The 16621-nt window shown below is 39.5% G+C and overlaps 1 protein-coding gene across 6 annotated transcripts in view; it reads left to right on the forward strand.

Annotated features, from left to right (window-relative positions):
• The window catches only part of MAP2K4 (mitogen-activated protein kinase kinase 4), a 119890-nt gene that overhangs the window by 47453 nt on the left and 55816 nt on the right, over positions 1-16621 (forward strand). For all 6 annotated transcript variants that reach the window (XM_036341650.1, XM_036341651.1, XM_036341652.1 and 3 more), the window contains one exon: positions 13509-13683. In XM_036341650.1, the coding sequence (XP_036197543.1) occupies positions 13509-13683 (175 nt within the window). The remainder of the gene's footprint in view (positions 1-13508; positions 13684-16621) is intronic.

The following is a 16621-nucleotide window of genomic DNA, read 5'->3' on the forward strand; positions in this document are numbered from 1 at the left end:
TAGGGTGCCCCCCCAAAATGTATACAGACTTACAAAGTTTATCAAGTATCTTTTTAGAGTTAATATAGAACACCAGTCAAGTTACATAAGCTATGGTGTACTCCTCAGTAGTCAGATTCTCCTAGGAAATGTGTAGGAACATTCTGTTTTTTGTTTTTGTTTTTGTTTTTTTTTAAATAGTATATTTTTATTGATTTCAGAGAGGAAGGGAGAGGGAGAGAGAGATAGAAACATTGATGATGAGAGAGAATCATTGATCGGCTACCTCCTGCATGTCCTGAACTGGGGATTGAGCCAGCAAGCTGGGCAGGTGCTCTGACCAGGAATTGAACTGTGACCTCCTGGTTCATAGGTTGACGCTCAAGCACTGAGCCATGCTGGCCGGGCAGGACATGCTATCTCTATTGTGCTTTTATTGAAAAAGAACATTTACTAGTCTTTCTAGCTCCCTACCACCCCCCACCCCCCACACCCCTCTGGTACAGAAAACTATAAAGAAAGCCCAAATGGTCCATAATTTTTCCATTCAGATAGTTCATGTTACCCATTAAATCAGTGGTTCTCAACCTGTGGGTCGCCAACCTGTGGGTCGTGACCCCTTTGGGGGTCGAACGACCCTTTCACAGGAGTCGCCTAAGACCATCACAAAACACATGTATAATTACATATTGTTTTTGTGATTCATCACTATGCTTTCATTATGTTCAATTTGTAACAATGAAAATACATCCTGCATATCAGATATTTACATTACGATTCATAACAGTAGCAAAATTACAGTTATGAAGTAGCAACGAAAATGATTTTATGGTTGGGCGTCACCACCACATGAGGAACTGTATTAAAGGGTCGCGGCATTAGGAAGGTTGAGAACCACTGTAGTAGAGGTTAGGTATTCAACAAAAACTTGCTAAATGCATGAAAGAAAATGTGTTGGGTTGCTTTGGTTTCTGACAGCTACCAGTTGCTCAGAAAGCTTTGATGCACTCCCTGACTCTGAGATATCCTTATTCCATTTCCCAAGCTCCCCTTTTTTGTCATCCACTCAAACCCCAAGATAAGGAGGAACACACCTTTTATTCCTGAGGACTTTGGCAGCTCCTCAGTTAGGAGAGAGGTAATAGTAACCACCTGTGTGAAGCTACAATGTTCTCTGTACCAGTGGTCCTGGATCATGGACAATTTTGCACCTCAAGGGTCATTTGTGCCTGGAGACAGTTTTGGTTATTAAACCAGGGGAGGAAGGAGCTCCTGCCATCTAGTGGGCTGAGTCCAGAGATGCTGCTCAGCATCCTACAATGCACAAGACTTAAAAGAATTATCCACCCTAAAATGTCCAATAGTGCCAGGGTTGAGAAGACACAGCCACTTTCACAGTCTCCTAAGATAGAAGGGTCAAAAACTGGCACTGTGAAGGATTAAACAATTTTTTAATTAAAAAAAAAATACATTTCACCAAAAGTTGCTCTTTAAAACACTGTTTTCAATTTAAAAATGAAAATGATCTAATGGCTGTCAGTAAACTAGATAAATATATAATACATCTATACAGTGTAACAACAAATATATAACTGATTGAAAAAGAATAGAGTAATGTGCTAATTCAGAAGTATCCTCAAGATGTACAAAGTGAGCCCTAGCTGGTTTGGCTAAGTGGGTAGAGCATCAGACTGAAGGGTCCTGGGTTTGATTCTGGTCAAGGGCATATGCCCAGGTTGCAGGCTTGATCCCCAGTAGGGGGCGTGCAGGAGCCGGCAGATCAATGATTCTCATCATTGATGTTTCAATCTATCTCTCCCTCTCCCTTCCTCTATGAAATCAATAAAAATATATTTAAAAAAGATAAAAATAAAGATGTACTAAGTGAAAAAATCAAGCTACAAAGCAGCGTACAATAAGACTGCTTTTTATATAAATGTTTTCATGGATTTATACAAATTATATATTTTGATATTTGAACAAGTTTTTCTGCCAGGACCTATTACACTTATAGGGTTTAATCTTCAGAGAGAAATATTAAGGGCATGAAGCTTACTGTTTTATAACTTTCTGCACCAAATGAATTCTCTTACCAGAAGCACGCATTACTCATTTTTAAATTTTTGTTGTTGTTACTCCTCACCTGAGGATATTTTTCACCTGAGAATATTTTTGCCTCCTGCATACACTCCATTCGGGGCCTGGGATTGAACCTGCAACCAAGGCATGTGCTCTTGATCAGAATCAAGCCTGGGACCCTTTAGTCTGAGAGCCAATGCTCTAGCCACTGAGCAAAACTGGCTAAGGCCATGGCGCATTTTTAATTTTTTAAAAATATATCTTTATTGTTGAAAGTATCCATTACTCCAGCGGTTCTCAACCTGTGGGTCGCGACCCCTTTGGGGGTTGAACGACCCTTTCACAGGGGTCGCCTAAGACCATCGGAAAACACATATATAATTACATATTGTTTTTGTGATTCATCACTGTGCTTTAATTATGTTCAATTTGTAACAATGAAAATACATCCTGCATATCAGATATTTACATTACGATTCATAACAGTAGCAAAATTACAGTTATGAAGTAGCAACGAAAATGATTTTATGGTTGGGCGTCACCACCACATGAGGAACTGTATTAAAGGGTCGCGTCATTAGGAAGGGTGGTTCTCTGCTCTACTAGTTACTGTGGTGGACACAGGGTGTGTCACATTAAAATAAAGAAGTGTGATTGCTACTTCATAAAGATTAAAGTATAGAGGTAGACACAGCCATTCAGCAAAATATACAGGGATGGGCAAAAGTAGGCTTACAGTTCTGAGTACGGGGGTCAGTTTATTCTTGTTTGTATGGAAAATACAATAATTAATAAATAATACAACTGTAAACCTACATTTGCCCACCCCTGTATATTTTTTAAAAATTATATTTTATATATGATTATAACTAGAATATGTATTATTTAAGGAAAAGAACCAGATACTCTGAGAGAATGGAAGAGGAGCCTGCTTTAGAGTGGAGATGTTGAAGTCATTAAAGACTTCTGAGCTTGTGTAGTTTTTAGTAGATTTGAGGAAGGGACTGACTGATAGAGTGTCAGTGCAGGGAATAGCTTGTCTTTGAAGTTGCAAGATGTCAAGGTGGGAAAGATTCAGCTTTTCATGGAATTGAACGAATGGCAATTTGATTAGAGAAGGATTGAATGAGAAGGGAAAGTGGATTTACAATAAGTGTGGAGAGGTAGTCATGGGCCAGATAATGTATGGCCTTATTGGTAAGGCTTGGGATAACATCTAAAGTGCTGAGGGAAGGTCTGCAGGGTTATGAGACGAGTGACATGATTTGATCGCTATTCTAAAGTGATTATTCTGGTTGCTGTGGAGTATGTTTTGGAAGGAGGCAAAAATGGACTTAGTGCGTCCTAGTAAGGTTGTGGTCATGTAGCTGAAACATAATGGGCGACAATGAATGATAAAGGTTGATGACAGTGGAGATAGAGGGAAATGGACAGATTCCAAGAAATTGTGAAGGTAGCATTAACAAACATTGATACTATTTTGTTTTGTTTTTTTTAAAAATATATTTTATTGATTTTTCACAGAGAGGAAGGGGGAGAGGGATAGAGAGTTAGAAACATCAATGAGAGAGAAACATCGATCAGCTGCCTCCTGGACACCTCCTACTGGGGATGTGCCCGCAACCAAGGTACATGCCCCTGGCCGGAATCGAATCTGGGATCCTTCAGTCTGTAGGCCGACGCTCTGTCCACTGAGCCAAACCGGTTAGGGCAACTATTTTGAATGTGGGTGGTGAAAGAGGGGAAAGTGTTCTTAGTGACTTCCAGAATTCCCGGTCAGATGATGGGTTCAGTTGCCATAACTGAGATGGGGACCCTGGGTATGGGTATCTGTGGATGAGGGAGTGTAGAAAAACAAGAATTTAGCTACCCAAAGGAGAGTCTAGATCGGGAATTACAGGTTGAGAGTCCTCAGCATATAGATGATATTGTCTAGGGAGACAGAGTATCTTGATGAGAATTGGATCCAGGGCTTAGTCCCCAGGAAATCTAATATTTAGAGGTGGATAGAAGAGGAACAACAGGCAGAGATGGGAAAGACACTTGAGAGGGTAGGAAGCAAGTTAGTAGGGTGTGATGTCATAGAAACCAAGCACTGTTTCAAAGGGCAGGTGGACGGGGTGGTGGTCAGCTGTGTCTAAGGACAGGATGACTCCTGGGACGCACTTTAACTATTCTGACTTATGTACTTGTGGGAAGGAGTTTTAGCTACCAGTTGAGATTGGGCTTCAAACAGGGAGAGATCTTAAGAAAACTTGTTACTTGTTGGTTTGGGCAGCTTTCTTGACTTTGTTTTGTAAGAAACACATCCTAGAAATACTATTTATTGTAATGGTAAGTTCTGAGTACAGCTGACCCTCCGTCAGCTCTTATTGAATGTGCCGTCTATAGCAGCGACATGCAAACACCAATGTTTACCCTATTCTCTCTAATATACCCTTTCCTCAGTGGTAAAAATGCTTTCTATTCCATAAATCTGTACTGCTTCAAAATACTGCAGATATGTATGGTTAATGCAAATTATTCTGTTCACCGAATATGGACATCAGAATTTGAAAATTTATATTTGGAGTGTCTGAGCAATTTTTTTAGACATCTTTTTTCCAGTTTTCTTCCTTTTGCTTTACTTTAGATCTTAGCAGAGATACTCATTTTGTTAGTAATGCCAGGAAGCAGGCAGTTTCCATGGCAACTGGCAGACTGAGGTTGCTGTGGAAATTTCCGGAATTAATAGAGCTGCATTGCAGAAGGATGCATAAAGCAGTATTCATCTAGACATCCTAACAGTATGGACACAGAAGAATAGTTGCAGGGGTGTTCAGGGTATGTGTTCCATTTATTTTCCTGTCTAAAGAGCCTTGCTAGTTATATATACATATGGTGAAAAGAGTAAGAGCTTCAGGCATTTCAGTATATGTTGGTTTGATAAAATCAAGGATGCTTAGGGGGAAAAAAGGGAAGAAATTGGGAAGCATTTCTAGGAAATCAAGATCAAGATAAATGAAGTAGGAGAATGTGATAATGAAACAGGAGGAGAAAATGCACTTCAGATTGATTAAATAAAGATTCTTATGGATGGTGGCTCTAGTATATATATTAAAGGAAAATCAGTAGGTATTGGAAAGTTTCAGGAATCAAGTTTTCATGCCTAGGAAGAAGACAAAGATAGGGGAGGTATTAAGGAGGTTGGCTGCTGACTTAATTACATAATTATATGTATATTATGCTATACATATATCGTAATGTGATAGAATCAGGGGATGGATATCAGACCCTTAATTTCATTCCCTGTTGATTTGTGGGGGATTTTTAAGAAAAAGCTTGAAATGTATCTTGAGTTTAAATTCTGGAAATACTGGGTTTGGGTGGATAAGTGAAGTTTCTTATCTTTCAGAGCTGATTATAAATTTGAAAGAGAAAAGGTGAAAAATGAGTAGGTATAATTTAGATCATTTAAAAGATATATAATTTAGATGACAGTTATTTAGATCATGTGATCAGCAAACTATAACTCAGGAACCAAATGTAGCCAGCTGCTAATTCTTTTCTCTCTTTTTATTGTTAATCCTCGCTCGAGGATATTTTTCCACTGATTTTAGGGAGAGTAGAGGAGAGAGGGAAAGACAGAGAAACATCAATGTGAGAGAAACACATTGATTGCTTGCCTCCTGCATGAGCCTAGACCAGGGCCTGGGGCAGGGAGGAGCCTGCAACCAAGGTATGTGCCCTTGACTGGAATTGAACCTGGGACTCTTTGATCTGTAGGCCAACGCTCTATCCACTGAGGCAAACTGGCTAGGGCCAGCTGCTAGTTCTTGTAAATGAAGTTTTATTGAAACATAGTCACACCCATTTGTTACATAGTTGCAACAAAGACTGTATGACTGGCGAAGCCTAAAATATTTACTATCTGTCCTATTACAGAAAAATTTTGGTGACTCTTGGTTTGGATGTTGTATTTGATTCCTGGGGCTGTCAACAAATTACAGATTTGATGGCTTAAACAGAGATTTATTCTCTTGTAGTTCTGGGGGCCAGAAATCCGAAATCGGGGTGTTGGCAGGGCCTTGCTTCTTCTGAAGGCTCTAGAGCACCCTACCCTTTCTTCTTTCAGCTCTGGTAGCTCCTGATGTTCCATAGGCTGTGGTAGCAGACTTCCAGTTGCTGCCTCCAACCTCTTTTGGCCTTTTTCTTGTATCTTTCTGTGTGTTCTGTCTTCTCCAGTTCTGTCATTTATAAGGGTATTAGAGACCGGGTGCACAACATTTGTGCACTGGGGGCCGGGGAGTCCCTCAGCCTGGCCTGTATCCTCTCGCAGTCTGGGACCCCTGAGGGGTCCTTAGCACTGCAGTGGAGGTGGGAGAGGCTCCTGCCACCGCCACTGCCACTGTGCTCACCAGCCGTGAGCCTGGCTTCTGGCTGAGTAGCGCTCCCCCTGTGGGAGTGCACTGACCACCAGGGGGCAGCTCCTGCATTGAGCGTCTGCCCCCTGGTGGTCAGTGCGCGTCATAGCGACCTGTTGTTCTGCTGTTCAGTTGATTTGCATATTAGGGCTTTATTATATAGGATTTGTCATTGTATTTAGAGCCTACCCTAATCTGCAATGATCTTTTCTTGAGACCCTTCTGAGGTTCCAGATGATCTATCTTTTGGGGGAGGAGGGCCTACTGCATATGGTTTTGAAGACTTGGTTTTGGCTTTTTAGACCACATTCTATGTTAAGAATAGCTAGCTACTGGCAAGTTTCCTTTGGAAACCTATGAAGAATGTATTCTCAGCAATAGGTTTGTTGACCTGCTAGGGAGGGTATTCAATTTACTTTTCAAGGACAGGATGATATAGGCATAGTTAAAAATCATAGAAGACAGCCTCTATGATGCAAATATAGGCAACAGGGTGGGAATAGTACTAGAATATCACAGAAAAACAACGCTAAAATATTCACAGGAAAGTGATGAGGAGTAGTGTCTAACACTTCCTGTTTTCATCAGTATCACCTCAACTCCCACTTGCCCAAAATAGCAAAGTGAATTTGGAATTTGAATGAAAGATAATTGGCACCAAAATAAGATTCAGAGTTTTGAGGGGTTGGACTCATGACTAGATTATGACAGTGGTAAGTTTTGACAAATGGTGAATGATTCAAAATTAGTAGATCTCCTAAATGAATGGAGGAGTGGCAATGTAGAAGGTGTACAGTGGTGTGTGAAGCTATGAGTCTGAGACTTGACTCTGGGGGGAACCTTTGTGTCACTATGGGAATGAATACACAGGCCCATGCAGGAAGGGTCTGTGCTGTGTTCTTCGTATGTGAGCTCATGTGTAAGCCATAGTAACCGTAGTAGATATCTATCCTTCCATCCCTTGGAAGTTTCATTTAGCATGTTGGTATATTTGGAAATGTTTAAGAAGTGATATATGCTCATGGCAAAGAGTCAAATAGTAGACACAGGATTCCATTGTGGGTGCTGGAGCTGCAGGGAGAACCTCTTCATTATGTAATTTGAGGGATCCTAGCCTAATGCCTATATCCTCACCTGTGCACCTTAAAATGAAACCTCTGATTTAGATTTATGGAGATAATCATTAGAATAATTAAGCAAGAATGGTTAGAAGTGGATTCAACTTAGGGTATAAGCAGTACAAACTAGTGTAATATACTTTTAAAAAAGTGATTGGGACTGTAGATCAGGGATTTGCCGAGGACTGGGTGTTTCTTGATTTCAGTATATGTGGATGCAGAGCAGTAACACTGAGTCCAGGCCAGGACTTTCAGGCAGCTTCCTGGAGGACAAGACTGGATGGTCTGGTTGCTTTCTAATCAGATTCTCTTGTCTGTGACTATGTATGTCCTGAGCACCAAGCTGGGAAGTCGGGAAGCCTGGGGGTGAAAGTTTTCTCTAACAAAGGATTGTGTGCATTAAGTGCCACCCAGGTTGTCATGTACGCTTAAGCTTAAATAGTTTCACAGAAGGATTAAAATCCAACTACAGTTAGACTTTAATGTTCTATATTTTTATTGGCAGCTATCTAGAATATACATAAGGAAATAAAATGGGATAAAGTTTAAAACATTTAGCATCATTAGCCTCTAGCCACTAAATGCGCATAGCAATGCCTAGTCCTCATGATGACTGAACTGCTACCAATGCCTGCCCTCCTCCCCACTTAGATACTCAGGGTGTGGGGTAGCACCCCCTTCTGTGAGGATCACTGGGAAATGAAATATTGTTAGGGGCTGTATTAGAAGTGTATTTGCATGTAAACAATAATTGCAGTAGAAGTTAGGCATGAGCACAATAGGAATGTCACCAGGGCAGAAAGCCCCTGGTACATAGCAGCGGACAAAACTGGGAAAATAAGAACCTGGCTCCCAGAGTGACCTTTCCTCCCCTAGCATGTCCTTAGTCATTTGGTAGCCCCCCTTAGGGGAGGAACAAGGGGGTCAGAGAACATCCTCTTGTAAGCCCCATACAAGCCCTTGCATGAGCACACCCTTAAGCCACATCTAAGTCAAGTCAGTGAGGTTCTGGTCACATCAAATAATCTTAGGAATAAAGCCTAGGGTCTGTTGGCAGAGTTGTGGTCAAAGCAGAGAGAACATCTAGGCCTCAGTTGTCGTTCAGTTTCAGGCCCAGAAAAGCACTAAGGCCAGGTGGGGTGATGCCATGGCTGACATCAGGACCAGCTGTGATGACTGATGCTCTGTCCTGGCACGGACCAGTCAGTAGTGAACAGGACTCTGAAAGGACATACCAGGAAAGCTGATGAATATTCTATTGAGATCCTCCCCTCAGATCTCACCTTTAGAGAGTGGATAAAACACCTCAGGACAGAGGACCCAGCAGGCTCATTCTCTCCTTCTCCCCCCATATTATTGAAGACTACAGACAAGCCCCAGCGCCTTCCCCCAGGGAACCACACCTAGCATAGCTCTGCCTTTCCCTCTCTTCTCCCAGGTGCATTCTCTCTACTTTTCTTTTTCTTAAACTCCTAGGGCCCTTCTTTTGCCTCTGTAACTTGTTTCCTGAGTCCAAACAGAGCTCAGATAAGAGACCAGATTCCTCTGCACAGAAAGAAGAGATTTGGGGGAATAAGTGTTCCCTTAAACAATTGGGAGAGGTAACCCTTAAAATATTGGATATTTTCCAGTCATTCTTATGGCATCTCTCTATACCAGTAAAGCTAGGGAATGTAGTCTTTTGAAAAAAAAAATGAACATATTAACTCATGGGACATACACCTAGTCTGTTTATATTAATTAGTGAATGTGGTGGTAAGATACAATATGTCCATGAATTGACTTTCAAATTTGATTCAAATCAATCAATAAGGTTGATTGATATATACTAATATATTTTTAAATATATTTTTATTGATTTCAGAGAAGAAGGGAGAGGAAGAGAGAGATAGAACTTAAATGATGAGAGGGAATCATTGATTGGCTGCCTACTGCACCCCCCTCTCCCCCGACCAAGCCCGCAACCCAGGCATGTGCCCTTGATCGGAATCGAACCCGTGACCCTTCAGTCCACAGGCCAATACTCTATCCACTGAGCCAAACCAGCTAGAGCTGATACTTTTTTTTAGATTTTAATCCTTAGTGTCGGTGTCTTTAGATTTCAAGTTCATATTGCCACTGAAATTCTATTTAGCTTTATGTAGGAGGAAAGATTTTAACGGGACATCAGTCTATATCTAAACAGTGTCTTTGATGTTAATATGTATCCAAAATGCATACTGTTCGAAATACTGTATTCAAGAGATACACTATTTAATTCATATTTCTGATCTTAGGCATTAAAAAAATGTTAGTGTAGCTGAGTTTTAACTGGAATATGTGTCATTTGATAGTCCAATTACAAGTTCTGTTATAACAACAACTACTGAAACTTGTTTTCATATTAAAGACCTTCAACTTCAAAGGAGAATGTTGCTCATTTTTCTATGAACTTTTTTCCCTCCTGGACTATTTTATGGAGAGGGTTTGCTGGGGGGTTAATTTGAAACTTAGAACATCAGTCCCTTGTTTGTTTCCTGAGTGGGCAAAAAAAGAGAATGGTGGGATGTCTTAGTTAAGAATTAACCATGTAGGGACTTAACATATATTTTAGGAGGAATATGAGTAAATATAAGAACTTATTTACTGATAGGGCAATGGCCCCGTGGATAACTTCTAGGTCAGTGATGGCGAACCTTTTGAGCTCGGCGTGTCAGCATTTTGAAAAACCCTAACTTAACTCTGGTGCCGTGTCACATATAGAGATAATTTGGTATTTGCAACCATAGTAAAACAAAGACTTATATTTTTGATATTTATTTTATATATTTAAATGCCATTTATCAAAGAAAAATCAACCAAAAAAATGAGTTCCCGTGTCACCTCTGACACGTGTCATAGGTTCGCCATCACTGTTCTAGGTTTATGGAATCATTGAATTTTCAGGTAAGAAATTAATAATGAAATGATTAGGAATTCCTGATACTGAATAGTAGAAGTAACACTTAAATCATGTTGGACAAATTTTCCTCAGATGAAAAACTGCAGCTAAGGGTTTGGCCACTTGGTACAGTTGCCTCGTTGATGCACTGCTAGAGTTCAGTGGTGACAGCTCAGGTTGGCTTCTGGGCTAGTCTCTAGAGCACTGTGTCTGTTCTACGCACAGTCCTTTGGAAGCCATTGTGGTTGGAAACACTTAAAACAGTAGCTGTGAAATTGGTTCAGGATCACTGAAAAGATGGCCAGCCCATATTATTGAAGACTACGGACATGCCCTGGTGACATTCCAGAGCATAGTTTTCTGTGGTTTTCATGACTCTTTTCCTGTCTAAATGAGAAATGGAGCTCTGGGTAGTAATCACATCTTCCTGTTTATCTAACTTTTAGCAGCTTTATTGACATATGTAATTCCTATACTACACAATTCACCCATTTAACTCTCCAATCAGTAGCTTTTAGTTATTCGGAGTTATTCATCTGTTACCTTAATCAATTTTTGAACATTTTCATTAGCCTAAGACGGTAACCTGCATAGTTCAGCTATCAATCTGTTCACTTTACAAAAGGAAAAAAAAAGGACTTTTTCTGGAAATCACATAGCAGCCTATATATAGTAAGCTAAACTATTAGCAAAGATAGTGTAGCTGTTGTGTGATTTTACGTAGTAATGAAATATCATTCATTTTGTATCTGAGTAATAGTAGCAATAAATGTTCTATAACACAGTGTGATCATGAGCATGATATCTGTTGCCATATTTTACTGGTTAGAAGCAAGTTACAGGCCCCATCTGTGCTCAGAGAGGAGCTTACAGAGAGATGTGAGCACCAGGAATGTAGAGCTTAGGGACCACTGTAGATCCTCTCTGCCATTGCCCTGAATTAGTGAATACTTCAAAATGCCGCTTCCAATTTACACACAATTTTAATTACCTTTCTTCAGCTCCCTCAGCAATAGGCTGGTGCTGTATATTTCACCAGTGGTTAAACTGTGCCGTACAGATGGTGTTTACTTGCCATTGATCATAGAACAGTAATCGCTATACATGGGACTTTTTGATGCTAGAATGTTTCCTGGCTTAATTTGTATACTTCATGGAAAAGATTACTGAGGAAATTAGTCTCTGGGCTTGATGTACTTGCCTGGATCTGATTTCCATCTTAAAAACTTCGTTCAGGCTTCACAGCTGTTCCTGACTGGTCACTTAGGCCACTGATTTCCGGGTTCCTGTGACTCTAGATTCTAGAGTCTGAGGTAGACCGGTGAAAGTGTTTGGAAACTGGATGAATGAAGGCTGGTGTTATGACATGTTCGTATTGTGATTTGAGAATCTGGCTTTTGGTATGCTAGTTCACTAAGTTGTTACTTTGACAGTGTACTAATCTTTGAACAATAATCTTGAATCTTGGCTATTGTTATGTTTTCACCTTGAAGAGGTTTTATTTATTTTTATTGTGGTATAATTGGCATTATATTCATTTCAGGTACATGATTTAATGATTAAATATTTGTGTATATTGTGAAATGATCACCACAGTAAGTCTAGTTAACATCCATCACCAACTACAGTTATAAATTTGTGTATGATTGGAACTTTAAAGATCTATACTCTTAGCGACTCTCAGATATATAATACTCTATTAACTATAGTCACCATGCTGTACATTACATCCCCAGAACTTGTTTATTTTATAACTGGAAGGTTTTACCTTTTCACCAAATCTTGGTTATTATTAATATTAGTGTACCTGGTTATTCTGGAGCACTTTTAAAATTCTAAGTATTTTGAGAACCTTAAAAATAGCTACAAAAACCAAAAAAATCTGAGAAATGTTCATAAATGTTGGAAGAAGAAAAATAAAAAAACCCCAAGCATATAAACTTTTTTTGTATCTCCAGATGAGATTTAAAAAGAGATTCTGATCATTTAATATGAAATTAAAAAAATGTAGATGATACTTAGTGGAATGTTTTTCTTTTATGTATGTTTCACTCTAGTTGATGCAGTTTATTCCTGCACATTGCAGTGTATGTGATAAAAGAGAAAGAGAGACACACATAGACAGAGGGAGTGAGAAATGAGATTGATTTTTTAGTTTTAATTGGATTTTTTTTTTTCTTTACGAAGCATGATTAGAAGTTAATATGTTCTCTCGGTTGGAATTTTGGAGGTGAAGTTTTTATTTAATGAAAATCTGTAATGAGTAAGCGCTCTTGTCTATGAATTATTTATGTTCACTCCATTGCTTTATCTAATGAACAAAGGCTAAAAGCTTCAAATTTGAATTGCACATGGCAGTTTCATCTTAGAGCCAGCGGAATACTCATTTAACTATCCCCCTCCCTGAGCATGGCATTATCATGAACATGGCAGTACACTGAGGTGCTAGTTCCTAAACTCTGCCAGAATCACCTGGGGATCTTTAAAAATATGGTTTCCTGCCTCTTGTCCCTAGGTTTTCTGATTTAATTGCTGTAGGGTCTAAAAAATTCTCCCCAAATGATTCGAATGTGCAGCAGTTTGTGAATAGCTGCACCAGGATTGTGAACCTAGAATAAATAATATTGGGTGAGGTAGGATGAGAACTTTCTGGAAATGGGGCTTGTAGCTCTTGGGATTCCACATTTGATAATACAGTTTGCAAAGTTTGGAAAAGATCTGTATTTGGAAATAAAAACTGGTGTGCAGAATTAGTTTCTTCAATAAATGGAAATTAGTTTTATAAATCCCATTAAAGCTGTGTTTATGGATTACCTAAATTTCAGCCTTTCTTAATTCAGTGTGTGAAAAACCAAGATAATACAAACACAAAACTCCCAAAATCTGGAGGTCAGACTGTTTTAGTAAATTATGAGAAAACAAATTCCCCACACATTAATCGCTGCTAGCTAAAATAAATAAGTCAAACCATATTTAAAATGTGGAAATTGCTTTTCAATATTTTAACAGAGAGAGACTGAGAACACACAGCATTGAATCATCAGGAAAACTGAAGATCTCCCCTGAACAGCACTGGGATTTCACCGCAGAGGACTTGAAAGACCTGGGAGAAATCGGACGAGGAGCGTATGGTTCTGTCAACAAAATGGTCCACAAACCAAGTGGACAAATAATGGCAGTTAAAGTAGGTGAAGCACATAATTATTTTTGGAACTTTAATCTGTGAGGTGCAGTTTCTCGATGTTGTAATACTACTATTCTGTTCTTACTTTGTGGTAAATGTGGGTGTCCATAAAATTGTTTCTTCGAATTCTTTGAGGGTGTTTCGTACAGAAGTTGTCTTATGGTGGCACGTTTTCTCTCTCTCTGAAACCATGGGTGTATGAAGTATGCATGTTCACTGCACTTTTGGCAGGATGCATTAACATGTTTTAAACTTCAGGCCCTTCCACGGCCCAGGTGAGTTCAGGCCGGGCGGCTGCACCCCTGGGAGCAGGGCAGTGCTGCACTGAGCCAGGCGGGGAGCTGGAAGAAGAGGCAGCGCACTGGGTTGGGCAAGGTGCGGGGCTAGGGCTAACAGCAGTCTTACTGAAGGTTTCCTGGAAACCACGCACATGCTGTTGCCACTAACCTCAACCTTACTCGGCCCTGACCGGCTCGGCTTCTGTTTGTTTATTTCATCTCCACTCAGTACTGCCCTGTTCCCTGGTTTGGAAGATGTATTAAATGTATACCTTGTGATAATGCTGTCACATTCTGTCCTTATTGTGAGTGTCATGCCACTTAATATGTTCATTTAAAAAAAAAAAAAATCAAAGAGTGGCCAGAAATGGAGATTGGCCCATAGATTGTACCTGGCAGGCTTATGTTGGCACCTGTAATGAACTGATGGTTTCCATCCCACTCTTAGTTGGCCCATATAATTGTAATTTGTTTACTTGTTTGTTCTGATGTTTAATGAATATTTGCTCTGTGTAAGATATTTTAGGAAAATTGACAGTTGGAGTGGAGGGCAATTTAAAGAAAAGTAAAAAAAATAAGATTTGGATATATTGTCCTTGAATTTAAAATTCTTAGAGTGATAAATAATGTTCGAGTTTGTAAGACTTGAGAATGGGTTTGCAGACTAAGCTGTCTTCCTGTTAATTCCCTATTTTGAGAGTTTATCAAAGTAGTTTGATGAGAGGGGAGCCTCAGTTTCTTGCTTGATTTTGGGGAGTGGATTTATATTACATTAATATAAAAGGCTGCCTGTGTTGAAGTTTATTGTGAGCAAAATGTTACTATTTTAGCCTCCTTCATTTTTGAGCATTTCTCCTTTCTGGGTCATTAAAACTAGTGAGAAATTAATGATGGAAAACTGATTTCTCTCTGTGGGTTCTTATCTTGGTCATATTTTCCTATGTGATGAGATCTATAGACTTTTTCTCAGAAAGGCGCAGACATGTATGAAATTTTGCATATAACCTATAGACCTCTAAAGATGAAGATGCTAAGACTTTTGCTCTGGATTATCTGTTGAAATAAAATGTTGTTTTTCTTAGAATGAATTGTTTCTCTTTTGATTTTGTGTCACTGCAGAGAAGTGGAAGGAAAGTCATTTTATTTAGACTCTTCTGCATGAGTATTGCATTGCCCCACGTTGTCTGTTCATAACATCCGCTTTTGCTTAGCTGGGCCTTAAGGGAAATCTGCCCTCTGTAACTAAGTTCTAAACGCGCGCCCCCCCCCCCCCCAACACTAGAGAAAGCACTTTTAAGTAATCATGTCCTGCTGTTTTCAGTGTGTGCTGTGTGTGTTCCCCTGTGCTAATTCACATTGGGATCTGTTTTAGTAATCTGGACTGGCTTAGTCACAGTTAATCGGTCTTAAAGGTAAATAAAGAAGGTACTTCATTTTGACATTAAAAACGTTTTTCTTAATTTGATAACCTTTGGAACTGTATAATGCTGACTCAAGTTTTGAAGGAATTTAAAAGTGAGAATAGGAAATTGTCGCCATTTGTAATTTGACCTTATTTTGAGAGCCTCTGTTGGGATGCTATTATGCATATATCCATAACCCATTGACACAGACAGTAGTGCTGTAGGCGAAGGGGGTGCGTAGGGAAAGATTAAAGCGGGGAGAAAAGGGGACATATGTAATACTTTGAACAATAAAGATAAAATTTAAAAATCCCAACTCTTGCCCTGGCCGGAGTGGCTCAGTTGGTTGGGTATCACCCCATGCACCAAAAGGTTGCTGGTTTGATTCCTGGTCAGGACACATGCCCGGACTGTGGGCTCAATCCCTGGTGAGAGCATGCAGGAGGCAGCCCATTGATGTATCTCTTTCACATCAGTGTTTCTCTTTCTCTCTCCCTCTCCCTTCCTCTCTCTCTAAAAATCAGTAAAAATATATATTAAAAAACAACCCAACTTTTAAGAAATACTTTTAAGGCAGTCTTGGGACCTACAGACTGGTAATGGTCACATTTATGACCACTGTTTGATACCCTGAATTCTTGAGCATGTGTGATAGTTTAGCATGAGGAGGTTGATAATATACATATTAACCAATGTATTGATAAGGTATACTTGATGACTGATATATGCCATCTATTATTATATAATACAATATATAAATACATATATTGTTGGTCTCTTTGAAAAAGCTTAACCTCTCATCACACCTAAGACAGTTTGTTCCCTCATTCCTTAGGCACACAAGCCAGATTAACAAGTACAAATACATAGAAGCAATGTATGAATAAGGAGTTCGATTTGACCTTGTACATGTAGAAAGTGAGTTACTGAGCACCCACTGTATTTAGCTCTGAAAGTGGGACTGTAGAGATACATAAATGAACTGTGAGACCATGGTCCACAGTGCTGTGAGTTTCCATTGCAGCGGGTGAAATGAGACATACACTTGAAGTAGCCCCGTACCAGTGTTTTAATGTGCACTTTGGGACTTTAGAAGGATTACTTTGTTAGATATTAAGCTTATCCTGGAAATCATCCTTAAGATTTACTTGCAGTATCTATACAAAGATGAACTGTGATATTAACCTGATAGTTAAATAATTATTATCTCTCATTTTTAATTTTGAGGGAGGGAGCCCTTCCCCAAGTTATTTTACC

This window comes from Myotis myotis, unplaced genomic scaffold, assembly GCF_014108235.1.
Source record: "Myotis myotis isolate mMyoMyo1 unplaced genomic scaffold, mMyoMyo1.p scaffold_m19_p_17, whole genome shotgun sequence".
Classification (NCBI taxonomy): domain Eukaryota; kingdom Metazoa; phylum Chordata; class Mammalia; order Chiroptera; family Vespertilionidae; genus Myotis; species Myotis myotis.